The sequence below is a fragment of the Topomyia yanbarensis genome, chromosome 3, assembly GCF_030247195.1.
Source record: "Topomyia yanbarensis strain Yona2022 chromosome 3, ASM3024719v1, whole genome shotgun sequence".
Classification (NCBI taxonomy): Eukaryota; Metazoa; Arthropoda; class Insecta; order Diptera; family Culicidae; genus Topomyia; species Topomyia yanbarensis.
In genome coordinates, this window is record NC_080672.1 from 248,603,587 (window position 1) to 248,619,459 (window position 15,873).

The 15,873-nt window shown below is 37.0% G+C and overlaps 1 protein-coding gene across 1 annotated transcript; it reads right to left on the bottom strand.

Moving 5' to 3' along the window:
* Positions 1-1,380: 1,380 nt before the first annotated feature.
* Positions 1,381-10,528, bottom strand: LOC131690513 (protein kintoun). Its single transcript, XM_058976353.1, has 6 exons — positions 10,407-10,528; positions 8,916-10,250; positions 8,018-8,843; positions 5,875-6,284; positions 5,698-5,812; positions 1,381-5,639 (listed from the first exon to the last, which is right to left on the bottom strand). Exons 2-6 carry the CDS (start codon positions 10,001-10,003, stop codon positions 5,328-5,330), a joined length of 2,751 nt encoding a protein of 916 aa, XP_058832336.1. The 5' UTR covers positions 10,004-10,250; positions 10,407-10,528; the 3' UTR covers positions 1,381-5,327.
* Between the last annotated feature and the right edge of the window lie 5,345 nt (positions 10,529-15,873).

The window sequence follows — 15,873 nt, forward strand, 5'->3', positions numbered from 1 at the left end:
TCAACTTGCAAGTAGGAGCACATATCTACCAACCAGCCAAGAAGACTTCCGAATCAATGAGAATGGACCATGCCAGTCGAAGGCCACAGGCCCAGCGCCCTCTCGTACAGTGTCATTGTCATTTCTCAGCCCACCCCCTGGCAGACGTTTATCCGCCCATCTAGACTATGTCAAGATGAGAACCTACCAGGCCTAACTGTTCGTATGTGCTAGTCCGTATAGATTTTGGTTTGCTGAAACGAAACAAGAAAAGCAAAATAATTGTGATTAGTATCGTAGTTATAATAAATAGGTAAACGATTTCTCCTCTGTTGTCCGTTCCCTTGTTCGTAGTCCTCCCTCCTGTTCCTGGTCTGTTTGGGCCAATGGCTTTCCGTTTCCTTGGCCGTCACGCTCGATCGATTTAGACATCATAGCAGGAGAAACAAATGAAAAGACAAAACAAAACAAAATGAAAATAAATGGACGTCTGCTATCTTTGCCTAAACTGATGTTGCTTCTCAGTTTTGCACGACCCAGGGGGGACTTGGCCTTGATCCCAATGCTCTGTCACCGATGTTACGTGATATTCGTTATGGAATATTCTTTGTGTGGGGGCCATTCATAAGCAATGTTGTTCGTTTTTTTTATCCCTGATCCGCTGATACGTCTAAAATTCATTTTTAGTTTTTATCTCGTTACGTGACGCTCTTCCCCTATTGTCAATATCCAACATCATTTATGAATGGTCCCCTGGTGATATATTTAGAGCAGACAATTCAATGAAAAATAGGATTGACAGGATTTTAGTGCGCTGTTGGCGCCTTGTGTCACATCTTCATGTTTGTTATTCATACTAACAATACCAAAGCATGCGATGTGATGACCGGAAGATTAGAGAAGCAACTCCTCCCCTTCCCCCCAACATAGAGTATTATATGATGACAAAACATGCTCTATGTTATATTTTAGTATATCCTTAACATGCCCATCTTACGCCCAGTTCCCCCACGTGCCATGTTCCAAACGACAAACACGTGAACATACAAACGCTTGAACTTTTCGCGATCATACACACACGTAATACCACTGTGCTACAGCGAACTTTTCAAGACTCATAAATTGGCATCACTAAATACAAATATTTTATTTCAAACCTTATGAGGAAATATATTATTTTTATTTTTGAGCAACCAACAATAGTATTGCTCAATTAACCTTTTCATCACATTCTGCAGCGCAATCATTCGTCACGCATACATAAATTCCTTAACCCTACCTCATCCCACACTCTGCTCTTCTCCCATGGCGTTTTTGTGGTCTGCATGGACAATTCCGCCATTACCACTCCTATCATACAATTCAAATAGGATGTCATCGAATAATCACAACGCACATTGGTTTATTTGTATGAGAACTGCTATCCAGCTCTCATATTGTACTATACTACTTGCGTTAACCTCAATCGATAAACTCTGAAATATAATAATTAGGCGGAGATTAGGATCGCAGCTTGTTTACCAGACAATTTTTATAAAATTGAGATGCTGATTTTAAGTAGATTAATAGGATCATCTTTTATACTGCCCATAAAGGTGAAGAGTGAAAAATAATGATTGAAAGTACGAAATATCTTCACCTTGTTTCTGTACAGTCATTCGAACGTATCAAGATTACGAATATTAACTGACAAACCTAATTTATGAGATTTTCTTTAATTTCGCTGATTTTATAGATTTAGAATAGACATGCGTGTTTTTATTAGTACAAGTTGCTGAATAAAGGCGCACTAGTTCCACAGCGACAGAATCATCTCATCGCACGCTTTTCTGCCAAGTGCTTATTACAGTGTAACTGATAATTATTTTCTTTTAATTTGAAAACAAGTTAATTCCTGGTAATCCAAATGAAATTAACTAGAGATTAACATGAAAAAGAGGATCTTGTATAAAGAAAGCCGGGTGTATGAAGCAATATACTGACCATGATCGCAAACCAGTCCCATAAAGATAGGAAATCCCATAGAAAATGGGACAAATATGCGATCATGGGTAGTATATTTCCAATGACGAAAGGCACTGTAAGCTTTATTACGAATCAGAAGAGAGGCATTATGGTAATCCTGTGTAGCTAACTCGAAAGATCAATTTTATGCAAGATATAGAGTGCCACATGGTATTTCAATAGAATATACTCTTTTTCAGTTTTTATAGAATTATACGCCCTCTAACTCTATCGATGGGACTATTATGCCTTTATTTTTCGGATGGGAACTATACTAAAATTTGCTATCTTTTTCGAACTTCTGTGGAACATACCGACACAGATCTTTCATTAGGGCCTAAGTCGCACTGTACTCAAATGGAGAAAAATCAGTTTCAATATTCGACAATGCTTTCCTAAATGTAGTTTTTATTGTAGGTATAATTTACTTTATGAGCATGTTTTTCCTAAAGCATCTTTGGTTAAACCTTATAACAATATAATAAAGAATTTGATTGCTATGTGTTTTAGTGGGTAGAAACTAAAAGAATGGTTACTCCCAATTTGCATTCCAGTCGTGATTTCACCCTTCAGCAATCGCCATTTGCGAGAGGGCTAAACCGTGAACATGATTTTCAGAAGGGCGCGGTAAATGGGCTAAACTGACTCTGTCTTGCTGGGCAGGGCTGGGTAAATAGGCGAGCTTGACAGGATATTTTTAATAGCGCTCAGCAAATGGGCGCATAGAAACCCAATGCAAGTGAAAGGGCGCGTGCATCTTTACTTCAAATTTCATGAATATCGAAATATTTGAATATTTATGTGCAAGAACCACCAAGTAGACAAGATCACAGTGCATATTAAGTATCATTTACATAATAGAACCGCCGTTTACAGAATAATTTTGTGAATAATAACCATTCGCCTCTGGTTTGTCGAAAAATGTTAGTTTATGCTCTATGTTATATTTTAGTATATCCTTAACATGCCCATCTTACGCCCAGTTCCCCCACGTGCCATGTTCCAAACGACAAACACGTGAACATACAAACGCTTGAACTTTTCGCGATCATACACACACGTAATACCACTGTGCTACAGCGAACTTTTCAAGACTCATAAATTGGCATCACTAAATACAAATATTTTATTTCAAACCTTATGAGGAAATATATTATTTTTATTTTTGAGCAACCAACAATAGTATTGCTCAATTAACCTTTTCATCACATTCTGCAGCGCAATCATTCGTCACGCATACATAAATTCCTTAACCCTACCTCATCCCACACTCTGCTCTTCTCCCATGGCGTTTTTGTGGTCTGCATGGACAATTCCGCCATTACCACTCCTATCATACAATTCAAATAGGATGTCATCGAATAATCACAACGCACATTGGTTTATTTGTATGAGAACTGCTATCCAGCTCTCATATTGTACTATACTACTTGCGTTAACCTCAATCGATAAACTCTGAAATATAATAATTAGGCGGAGATTAGGATCGCAGCTTGTTTACCAGACAATTTTTATAAAATTGAGATGCTGATTTTAAGTAGATTAATAGGATCATCTTTTATACTGCCCATAAAGGTGAAGAGTGAAAAATAATGATTGAAAGTACGAAATATCTTCACCTTGTTTCTGTACAGTCATTCGAACGTATCAAGATTACGAATATTAACTGACAAACCTAATTTATGAGATTTTCTTTAATTTCGCTGATTTTATAGATTTAGAATAGACATGCGTGTTTTTATTAGTACAAGTTGCTGAATAAAGGCGCACTAGTTCCACAGCGACAGAATCATCTCATCGCACGCTTTTCTGCCAAGTGCTTATTACAGTGTAACTGATAATTATTTTCTTTTAATTTGAAAACAAGTTAATTCCTGGTAATCCAAATGAAATTAACTAGAGATTAACATGAAAAAGAGGATCTTGTATAAAGAAAGCCGGGTGTATGAAGCAATATACTGACCATGATCGCAAACCAGTCCCATAAAGATAGGAAATCCCATAGAAAATGGGACAAATATGCGATCATGGGTAGTATATTTCCAATGACGAAAGGCACTGTAAGCTTTATTACGAATCAGAAGAGAGGCATTATGGTAATCCTGTGTAGCTAACTCGAAAGATCAATTTTATGCAAGATATAGAGTGCCACACGGTATTTCAATAGAATATACTCTTTTTCAGTTTTTATAGAATTATACGCCCTCTAACTCTATCGATGGGACTATTATGCCTTTATTTTTCGGATGGGAACTATACTAAAATTTGCTCTTTTTCGAACTTCTGTGGAACAAACCGACACAGATCTTTCATTAGGGCCTAAGTCGCACTGTACTCAAATGGAGAAAAATCAGTTTCAATATTCGACAATGCTTTCCTAAATGTAGTTTTTATTGTAGGTATAATTTACTTTATGAGCATGTTTTTCCTAAAGCATCTTTGGTTAAACCTTATAACAATATAATAAAGAATTTGATTGCTATGTGTTTTAGTGGGTAGAAACTAAAAGAATGGTTACTCCCAATTTGCATTCCAGTCGTGATTTCACCCTTCAGCAATCGCCATTTGCGAGAGGGCTAAACCGTGAACATGATTTTCAAAAGGGCGCGGTAAATGGGCTAAACTGACTCTGTCTTGCTGGGCAGGGCTGGGTAAATAGGCGAGCTTGACAGGATATTTTTAATAGCGCTCAGCAAATGGGCGCATAGAAACCCAATGCAAGTGAAAGGGCGCGTGCATCTTTACTTCAAATTTCATGAATATCGAAATATTTGAATATTTATGTGCAAGAACCACCAAGTAGACAAGATCACAGTGCATATTAAGTATCATTTACATAATAGAACCGCCGTTTACAGAATAATTTTGTGAATAATAACCATTCGCCTCTGGTTTGTCGAAAAATGTTAGTTTAGCCTTTATATTCCATATGAGAAGAAGGGCCTAAGTCGAAATATCGAAGAAAATGTATATTTCGCCGTTTTGTTTTCTTTAATTATAAATAGATCTATAAACCATTTTTAATAATTTTCACCTAAATCTTGTAGCATTTTAGTCGCATAATGCCATAATAGCGAAAACGCAGTTTGTTTACATTTACGATTTAAGCCCTAATGAAAGATCTATATCGAAACATCTATTTTTTACATTGAATTGTGAAAGTATGTGTAAATTAGACTTTTTTTTACAGATCGATGAAAAGTCATACTAGACGAATATGCCTTCATGGGCAGCATAGATGAAAGTAGGCCAAACTGATACAATCAAACAAATATTCCAGTCTCGGGGTGAATAGTTATAGTAAAGATGGACCAAACAAATGTTGCGCGTCTACCAAACTTTGTTCACATTTCGATATCAAAAATCATATCAGCCTTAAATTCAATATCGCTTGAATCAACGCGTTTAGTAGCCTTATCGGGAGAAGATTTCGTTTTTTTGATGCTATTTTCGTTCTTGCTGTTGGAAATATTTTTAACAACCGCCTGACTGATATCTATGGGTTTCGTGGAGTCGCCTTGAAGTTGCGGCTCTATTACCACAAAAATCTGCTTTTCACTCGAGTGACCCGTATCGGAATCTAGCGAAATACCACTGTCATGTTCCTGTTCGGTTCGTACTCCAGAAATTGGGACATCGCTGTCAATCAGATGTTCCTATGAAACAAATGAAACGAAATAATAATACTATAGAAACGTCCGCAGTCAGAATTACCTTATCATCATAATCAGTGCTCTCCCCTTCACTCAATCGCCTAGTAAGTGATCGGCGCTTGCTTTTGTTTTTCTTCGCATTCTTCTTTTTCTGTGCTAGGATGCTGGAATTGGACCTAAGAAACAACATAGCTTGAGAATGAAATGTCCCTGTTAGATCTTCAATTTTCTTGTTTACCTAAATGTTTGGGTTTTGATAGAATCATTGAATCGAACAGTTTTCCTACAACTTTCAGACAGCTCGCCATGCGGATGCTCAACTGACTCTCCCAAGCTGGAACAATCCACAGATGTTGCCAAATAGAGAGGCTCATCAATAGACGAACATTCACTGATACTTCGGTCGAAACACGAACGCTTTAAAATCCCTTTACACTTGCGGTTGAAGTGTATCAACGCCGTAAGGTTGTCGACCGAGTCGGAATCTCCGCCGACAGAAGTACAATTTGAGGAAAAAGATTCTGATACACTGCGAGTTTTCCGTGGTTTCACATTGCTTGTCGATTCCTTGTTCTCGATTGTTTTTACAATTGATTGAGTTTCTGCAGTATTTTGCTCCGGCTTTGAGATATCGTTCTCTACTACCACCTGTTGAAGTAACATTAAAAGTTTATTAAAATAGGTTCGATTGTTGAGTTTATAAAACAAAATATAAAAATCGATAATATTGAGCGAATTTTGGAATTAATGTTTACTCGGTGTTTTTTTTTGAGGTCGCTAGCCGTGCATTGAAGAATGCCTAAAACTCTAAACTAGGCCCCGTCGAGTCCAGTCCGTCATCTGTCCGTCTCGTCCTGTCGTGTCTGGGGCTTCCAGGTTACATGCATTCACCAGACGAGACAAGCTTATGTCAGCTTAATTGTGCACTGGTTTCGTAGAATCAAGACGATCATCGAAATGATAGATCCTACGAGTGAATGCACTTGGCCCAGTCACCTGTCGAGCATTTATATATTTGCGTGTGTGAATGTTTACGTGTGTATGGGAAATGTTGCGTGTTGAGATATGTGTTACCTGTAAATAATATGTTAATACAAATATGCATGATGTTAAAATAAGACATGTGTAATATGCTACTTGCAGTTTGTTGTTCGTTCCTACTTAGCTGATTCAATTGAGTATGAAAGTACATCTCAATTTTTCTAAAACCTGGTGACGTCTGATGGCAGCGAATAGTCATTGTTGACAGCAATGTTGCCCTTTTATGTTAAATTATCTCGGAGAAGTCATCAGAGGAATATGACGCATGAGATCGAAAATAAATAAAGTAAAATAAAGAGTAGAATTAGTACTGTTATTGAATAATAATTGAACAACACATGTACCATGCAATAAAACTACTTGGAATCGTCTAAATGCCAGAAAATGATATATATTTACCATTAACGACAATTAATTCCGTTAGAAGTTTCTCATGCTATGCTGGACGGGAATAGATGATTGACGTGCGTCGGTAAATTAATCGTACCTTCATTTATCCAATCCGAATGAATCGAATCGAATGCACGAATTGAACACCAGTAAAAAGTGACCAACGAATCCCAAGAAGGATCATCTACTATACCATCATATAAACCAGTTCTGCATCCATTCCCTGGTCCATATGTCACAAATACTCAGACGCCCACATACACAGATAGACACACGGCTAGCACACAATTGTACACTAGTACCAAAAACTACAATTATTACAACACAACTAATAGGGTTCTACTGTTACTTTTTTTAATGCGCCTGTGCACGTTGACGAGGTCGACCGATAAATCGACACACAATGACTTCCACCGCGAGCCGTGCTCACAAAGACTGCCGTTAAGCTGTTGAACAATGTCTGCAAACACAGCCCACAGAAATCCACGGCGACCCGCCAATCGGCCACACCAGTGTGCACAGGCTCTTAGTTGACTGTTAGTTTGGGCTGGTGCAGAGTATGAAAAAACACAAAACATAAAAAAGGCCCATAAGCCCTCTCGGTCTCCTCGATGCACCACTATCGAGGCGTAATGCAATAACCATCTTAAAGCAGTTGTCTGCCAGAGCTTCTTTAAAACTGACTCTGAAATATGCTTGAAGATGTTTGCAATACCGTCAAACCCGTCAACCTAGGGGAGGGAATTAACGTTTACTCGGTGTTTGCTAATGAAAATTAATTATGGGGGAAGTTTTAAATTTGAAACTAATTACTTATATCAGTCGCCTTAAATAACTACACATGTAGGCCGTAAACTTATAAGTGCACATCAAAATGACCCTACATTTCATTTCAACCAAGGTTGTATAAAAAATTGGTAACTTCAGACAATAACGTTGCAAAATGTTACCTTCAGTTGATCACAGCATGACTCTGACAGAGATCGTTTTTTGTTCTTCTTGCGAGAATTCTTTTTCGACTTTTTGAAATCGTTTTCGGCTGCCTGTCTATTGATGGTTTCATCCTCTTTCTCCTCTCCCCGAGGATTTGTACTATTTTCACCACTATCCTTGCTCTCAATTGGGTATGACTCGCCACATAAGGTTTGATCAGTCTTGTGTTCTCGCTCAGCTACTTCCCCGCCATCATCGTCACTAGTATCAGTGTCGCTTTTTGTTTTGATCTCGATACTAAGCCCGGAGGATTTTCGTTCGCGCTTGACAGCAGCTTTGGAAACGGCTATGCACAAACTGTCATCTTCAATTTCTTTCCCAAACTTATCAATCTTATCGGCAATGTCTTCCATAATGGAATACTGTTCCATATTATTCTCGTCAGCTCCGGCATAGTAGCAATCAACTTGGGCACTGTCTAGCTCGACGTGAAGGATTAAATTATTGTCCCATTCTTCGTGCAACACCTCCGTGACATTTCTGTCCGGGAAACGCACCACAAATACGTAATAGCAAGGGAAAAATCCACTGCCAATATTAGTAAATCTGCAGCAAACTGTATCTATGCTTTTTTGCAGTTCAATTGACGCAGGATCGACGTTACGAACGTTTAGAGTAAATGCAAACACGTGATCCATTTTGTTTGTAGAAAATTTAGGAAAAACAATCTTTCTATTGCCAATCATTGATACTATTTGTGAACCTTTTTGGCAAATTGGTGGAATAACACGGGTTTTAGTAATCGTAGCTTCATCTTGAGTGCCCGACTTATTGACTGTATGGCTGTAATAGAAGAAAACGTAAACAAGTTAAAATAATAAACAAATATAATCTTTTCGACCTTGAATGACTTACCTATCAACGCGATTAGCACAATTGATATCGTTGAGTGTTACACGATTTCTATTTAAAACGGGCAAAGAAACTGTTAGGGTTTTTTCATCGGTATTAAACTTAGCATTTCCTTCTTTTTCCAAAACTTCGAACGGTAGTTTGAACTCAAGCTTGTACTTCGCTGGCTTTTCGCTGATTAAATGCAATTCTTTTGTTGTAACATTCAACGTACATTCAGCTGCAGATTTTAAAAGAGGCAAATTAATCACTAGCACAAGTACCTTCGGAACAGTGAGCTCCATTTTAGCGTCTAATTCTGCAGTTAGTTCTTGGTACTCAACATCCTTCCTGTGGATAACTTTGTATGTGGGTGTGACATAGTCTTCCACTTTCGTCTCAATTGTTTTTTCGCTTATATTCTCCTTATTATCGATTCCGTTTGGTGATGTTTCTAGCTTGGGCATGGAGGAAAACTTATTGATCAAACAATCTCCCTGGGAACCATCGAAATTTGAAGATTTTTTCCGAATTACAGTCATCTTTGCAACACCTTTGTACTGCAGCTTCGGGAATTTCAAATTAACCCTATCCAACGTTACGTTGAATGATTTTTCCACGGCATCAATGGCAGTGTCGGTCACCAACTTGCGAAAGACGGCATTTGTTTTGGTTAAATACAGTGTATCGTAATGAAATACAACATCGTACACCACACACTCGTTCCTTTTATTGTCGTAATCTTTTCTTGGATGACTTTGGGCGTACGGAATGCTCCACTTTAAGCCTTTTTGACCCTTTTCATTGGTGGAACATTGACTTACCGGTTTTTCTATCAAATCGCAGTGACAAACGTTAATAAAAGCTTTTATCTTGCCCTGGGAGACAGTTTTAATTACATAACCCGGCAAAGGTTTAATGAACTTCACATCATATCCCCTCTCAGCTTCCAACATCTTCAACTCATCTTCATACCGCTTGCGGTTTTCCGGATCATTCAGCTCTTCACAATATTCCACAAACAATTTTCGAAACTCTTCGTTTTCCAAACAACGGGTAATGTTCCGAAATTCATCACTAGAAAGTTTAAATTTTTCACTAACGTTCGACATTTTGTTCTGTGTTTTGCACTTTGATAGCGATACTTGTTATCCACTTTTAGTTTTTACACAAACCACTCACCACCGGCAACGGAGACCAAATTGCGCAGCAGGAAATCTGTCTATTTGCCAACAAGCGGCACTGTGAGTATATCGAAAAATCACATAAATAGACAGCCTACTTCAGGCAATCAAAATAAAACGCGGAGAAAGTCCCAAAAGGTCTCAAACAAACCAATCTAGTCGGGCCGGTCCACAACTGCACGGATGAAAAGAAAAATATAATACGTGACAACCTATGAGCAGACAGAACTTTTCTTCGAGGCGATCACTGGTATGCTGATTGTATAGGAAGCTCATGCATCATATCACTATTTTCACAGACTATTGATGCTAACAGAATAGGCGATAATACCATATTATTGTAGGTATATCACACCGAATATAGTTCAATATTTAAAAATAAGATAACAAAAATTAATCTCGTTTAAAGCAGAGATACTGTGCTTAAATACACTGAGCCAAATAATCACATACATTTCAAGTGAAAAAGAACGTAAATATCCAAGAGAAGAGACGACAACACCCTGTTAAAAAAATGCGGACGAATATTGTCAGGCGAAAAAGTTTGATGTTTGACTCAAATCGCCTGTGCTAATTGCCCCTAGGAACAAATGCAAGTTGCGAATGCGATTTAAAGGCAATTTCAATACTTAGACAAATTTTCTGGCGGCTGAAATGGACTGTTTTTTGTGTTTTTCAAAAATGGCGGTTCATGTTTGGCTTAAGTTTAAAATTATTTTTTTTTAAACAATTGGCGTGTTCCCGCTTGTATTTTATTTGTTTAGTACACTTAATGTAGCCAATGAATGTGGGAAATTGTGGAATCGTGTGCAAGTATACACTGATAAAATCAAGTACCCATTAATGCGTAGAAAACTACTCATTTTCAATAAAAGTGGAATAACCCATTAAATGGGTAAAGCGTTTGTGCCCATAAATGAGTATAGATCTTGTACGTCAACCTGGGTATGTTTCACCCATTATTTTTCGCAGAACGGTTACAACAAAATGCGTAAAAAATACCCATTCATGAAATTCGCGCCAGAATGAAAAATACTGTCAATAGAATAATTTCTGAATTAAAAAAACATAAAATAACATTCATTTCACATTATTGTTTCCTTATAAAAGTATAGGAATCTAGATAGAAATCCTATTCTAAAACTACTTAACAAAATAAAACCGCCAACTGGATATATTTTTGATGGCTGGATCTTTTGGCTGCTCTAAAAATGCCGAACTGGCGCATATTTTCAACATCCTCAGTCGTCTAAACAGATGTTGTTTTCGAAGCATTGCCGAAATGTTCCGTTTCCGCCACGGACTCCGATGCAGGGCGATAATTTGCAGGTTCCACTACGATCCTTTGTTTGCAGGTTAACTCGCTTGAAATAATGCTTAAGGATTTTTCACCCATTATCAAGATCAATACATTGACATTACCTCATCGAGTAGTTGTGAAATGGATAAAAAGTACTCATTGTTAGAAACAAAAAAATACCCATTTTTGGACAGCTCGAATAACTTCCGAAAATGGGCAATTTGAATACATAAAAGTAAGTAAAGTAAGTTTTTTTTTGCCGTGTAGTGGAACAAGATCTCTGACCTAAAGTCTAAAGTAAAGTCAGATTGTGGTAAGTTTTGGTGTGCAATACGAATTTCACAATTTATTCTTCCTATAGTCTGGTGGTGATTACGTAGTGTACTGATAAATTTATGTGAGTAGATACCCGAATAGAAATATACAGTAACAAAACCTTGATTTTCACTGTGACAGTACAGTATTTTTACAATAATTTACAGTAAGTTTTAGTGTTATGCTACAATACAAAAACAATAAACTTTAACGTTTTTATAGTAAATTTCAATGTAAAATAGACTTTTACAGTGAAAAAGGGGGGTGGTTATGTATCTTAACATTAAAAAAATCAGTTTTTCTCCATACATTTTTTTCTCGAAAACAGTAAAATTTAATGTGAATGCACTGTATCAGTTTTTTGCTGAACAGTGAAATTTATTGTTACATGAAATTTTATTGTAAATCTACTGTGAGAACTTGGTATCGAACAATGTTGAAACAGTAATAACTATAATATTTATTATTTTATGATTGTTTGTAGGGTAAATGCTATTGTAAAATTCTATCCGGGTAGTTGCATTTAAAATAGCCCCCTAATTGCCAGCAAATTGTAGGGCAATTAGCGCATCCGAGTTGGCAAATAGCCCCCCGCTAGCCAGCAACTTGCCCTTTTTGACTGGGCAGGCTTCTTGCTCTTCTTAATTTTATCTATCAGGCCATGTCGTAATTCCAAAGACAACAAGCATCCATCGTTGCCAGATTCCATTTGCATGTTTTCACAATTGCTGAAAATAATTCTCGACAAACATATGATTACGGCCTAAAAGCCTACTGTCAAAATCCACTTTGAATGGAAATTCCGGACAAACCATTACAAGCCAATCGCAGATGATGGTAGTAAATGAAAGAGAAAAGCTATCTCTTTCATAAACTGTTGTGAACTGTGTTGGACTAGTAACGGTTTGTCTGGAATTTCCATTCAAAGTGGATTTTGACAGATGGCTTTTAGGCCGTAATCATATGTTTGTCGAGAATTGTACCACAAATATCGACCCTCTGTCAAGAATTCACAATACTAGCTGCATTTAAAAATTGAATTTTATGTTTATTCGTGTCTCTCTTAACAAAACACGTAGTTATTCGTCATTCAGGATATCTATTCAATTTGCATAAAATGTTCATGTGTATAAAAAGTAGCCAAAATAAATTCAGCAGCACTGTTTTTCATCCCGTTTCAAAATATTATGAACGCTCTTGACTGGAAAAACGACCAATCAAAAGTAGAGCAGAGTTCTATGCAAATGATTTCACTCACACTACTTGGGGGTTTGTTTTCCTCCAGCTGTCATATGTAAAACTGTCAGTCAATTTAACCGTTTGAAATTGCTGGCCAAAAGTATTCATGATAGTGTTTAAATGCTCTGTATCACGTTGAAACTTATTTCGGAGACGTACAATACCGGCTGGTATGGATCTACAATGCAAATAATCCGACCGAAAAGTTATTTTCGATTCGTTTTCCTCCACCTATCAGAAATTATGAAAACAAATCGTTGAACACACTAATACACCCACTGAGACGTCCAAAAAATTGTTTCAAAATCGTTTAACACGGGTCCAACGATGGACGTTCGTTGCACGGTTATTTGGACGTCGTCCAAATTGGTCCAACGAACGTCCTTCATTGGACGATTTTGAAACCAACCGTTCTTAGAGGGCAGTTACAGATTGTCAAGTACTCTCTAGTTAGAGTGCGGCCAAGACGGGTTTGACGTATCCAAACGAGCAGAAATCTGACGTATTTCTATTGTGAATAGGTCAAATTTCATGTTCGTTTGGATACGTCATGGCCTCTTGGCCTCACTCTAACTAGAGTGCTTTAATTAAAAGTAGAGCACACTACACGGAAACGAAAAACTACCTAAAATTGAGTTCCTTTGACTCAATCTCGTGGTATCGTGGGGGAACTTAAAATAAGGTAAACCGTGTTGAAGGTAGTTTCCATTTAACCACGGCAAAAATTACATCTCATTGATAGGTTTTTTATACTCAAATTTAAGTTGAATTTACCTAATTTTGAGTATACCCCAAACAACTCAAAAGTACCTTCCTCCACGGAAGACCTCGACTTCTTTAACCGTGTAGTTAGAGTGTGGCCAAGAGGCCATGACGTATCCAAACGAACATGAAATTTGACGTATTTCTATTGTTTATACGTCAAATTCCATGTTCGTTTGGATACGTCATGGCCTCTTGGCCCCCTTCTAACTAGAGTACTCTAATCAAAAGCCGGTTCAATATTGAGGTTAGGACTGGATCAAATTGGCTACGCGATTGTCTTCTCTTCTCTTAGGAAAAATGACCAATCAGATTAGATTCATGTGCAGCAAATAGCATTCATACCTACATTGATGAATTTCAAATAAGGTACCAATAGCTTTCAAGTAGACAATGCATACATACTACATGATTGTCACATACTTCAAGTGTTATATGGAAAGAACGTAAGTAGTATGTGAATATAATATGTGAAAAAATGAACAGATTAATATGTCGTCACTTATTCACAGCGCACGGCAAATGAATTACAACCGGAGATTCTCGAACAGTCGATAAAATAGATACAGAACAGTAGATTAGGATTGTCGCTGGCATCAGTGGTAGGAACATCATTGTTTTGATTCCGGGATTTACCTGTCAAATGGGCCAATTAAAAAAAGCGAAAAAATAATCTTCTATCGTCGTTTCATTGAGACTAATCATTTTTGTTTTTTTTTTGACCAGTAACACAATGGCCATTCTTGGCTGAGTTATTTTCACTAATTAGAATGCACAAATTGTCTAAACCTGTACTGAATTTTGATGAATTTTTATTTCCTTGTGCGGTATAGACAAACTCTTTCATTTCATAACAATAACAGTTGGAAATTTACACCGAGAAAATTCGTTATATTGAATTTATCGATTTCACACATAATTCTCGACAAACATACGATTACGGCCTAAAAGCCAACTGTCAAAATCCACTTTGAATGGAAATTCCGGACAAACCGTTACTAGCTGAACACAGTTCACAACAGTTTATGAAAGAGAAAACTTTTCTCTTTCGTTTACTACCAACATCTATGATTGGCATGTAACGGTTTGTCCGGAATTTCCATTCAATGTGGATTATGACAGTTGGCTTTTAGGCCGTAATCATATGTTTGTCGAGAATTTTCTGCAATTTGTAGTAGCACATAAAAATTATCTGTCACGCATAGATATTTTAGGAAACTAATGAAATTAGAATGGTATGCCACATAGAAATTTGTTTCATAGTAGATATTACATCATTTTCCTGTTTGCTTATTGTTTATTCTACTGTAAATTTTATGCATTGGACATTTTCGGTGTCGAATGCATAAAAATCACAGTAGAACAAACGAAACTGAAATGAAAAAGGTAAACTCTCGACAAACATATGATTACGGCCTAAAAGCCAACTGTCAAAATCCACTTTGAATGGAAATTTCGGACAAACCGTTACACGCAAATCACAGATGTTGGAAGTAAACGAAAGAGAAAAGTTTTCTCTTTCATAAACTGTTGTGAACTGTGTTCGACTAGTAACGGTTTGTCTGGAATATTCATTTAAAGTGGATTTTGACAGTTGGCTTTTAGGCCGTAATCATATGTTTGTCGAGAACTCTGCATTTTACTAATTTGAAGTTCAACTAAACGGTTTGTGGTTGTAAGCAGGCGTATACCAATAGTGCGGACCAAAGACGTTTACTAGAGAGGCTTTCGATACTTTGACAGATATATACCGAAAGCAAAACAAACATGTTTCGAGACAAAAACAATGGGAACGCCAGCGACAATCCTAATCTAGTGTTCTGTATCTGCTGTCAATAAGGGTATTTGAACATAAATTCACATCAATATTTATGAGAAACAATAAAATTAAATCAAAATAACATTTCAGAATACGGGAAGGAAAGGAACTGCAAGCAATATTGATACCAATGGAAACAGCGAAAAAGATCACTGATCTTTTTTAGTACAATCGATGCCTGGCGAAAAGAATTTTCTACATCGTATATGTTATGGTATTATTAATAACTAATTTATAAATAGCGAATATATGGTGCATGTTAAATCAATTCAAGGTCTGCATATTTAGTTCCCGTCTTTATTCTTCTCGAACACAAGAGAAAAGTATTTGAATACTATTTGAAATGCAGCCAATAATCACATG

Coding starts and splice junctions, on each gene's coding strand:
- LOC131690513 (XM_058976353.1), bottom strand. CDS start 10,003: ATGTCGAACGTTAGTGAAAAATTTAAACTTTCTAGTGATGAATTTCGG. Junction 6,285..8,017: donor CATGCTGTGATCAACTGAAG/GTAACATTTTGC, acceptor TTACTTCAACAG/GTGGTAGTAGAGAACGATAT. Junction 5,813..5,874: donor ATCAAAACCCAAACATTTAG/GTAAACAAGAAA, acceptor GTTGTTTCTTAG/GTCCAATTCCAGCATCCTAG.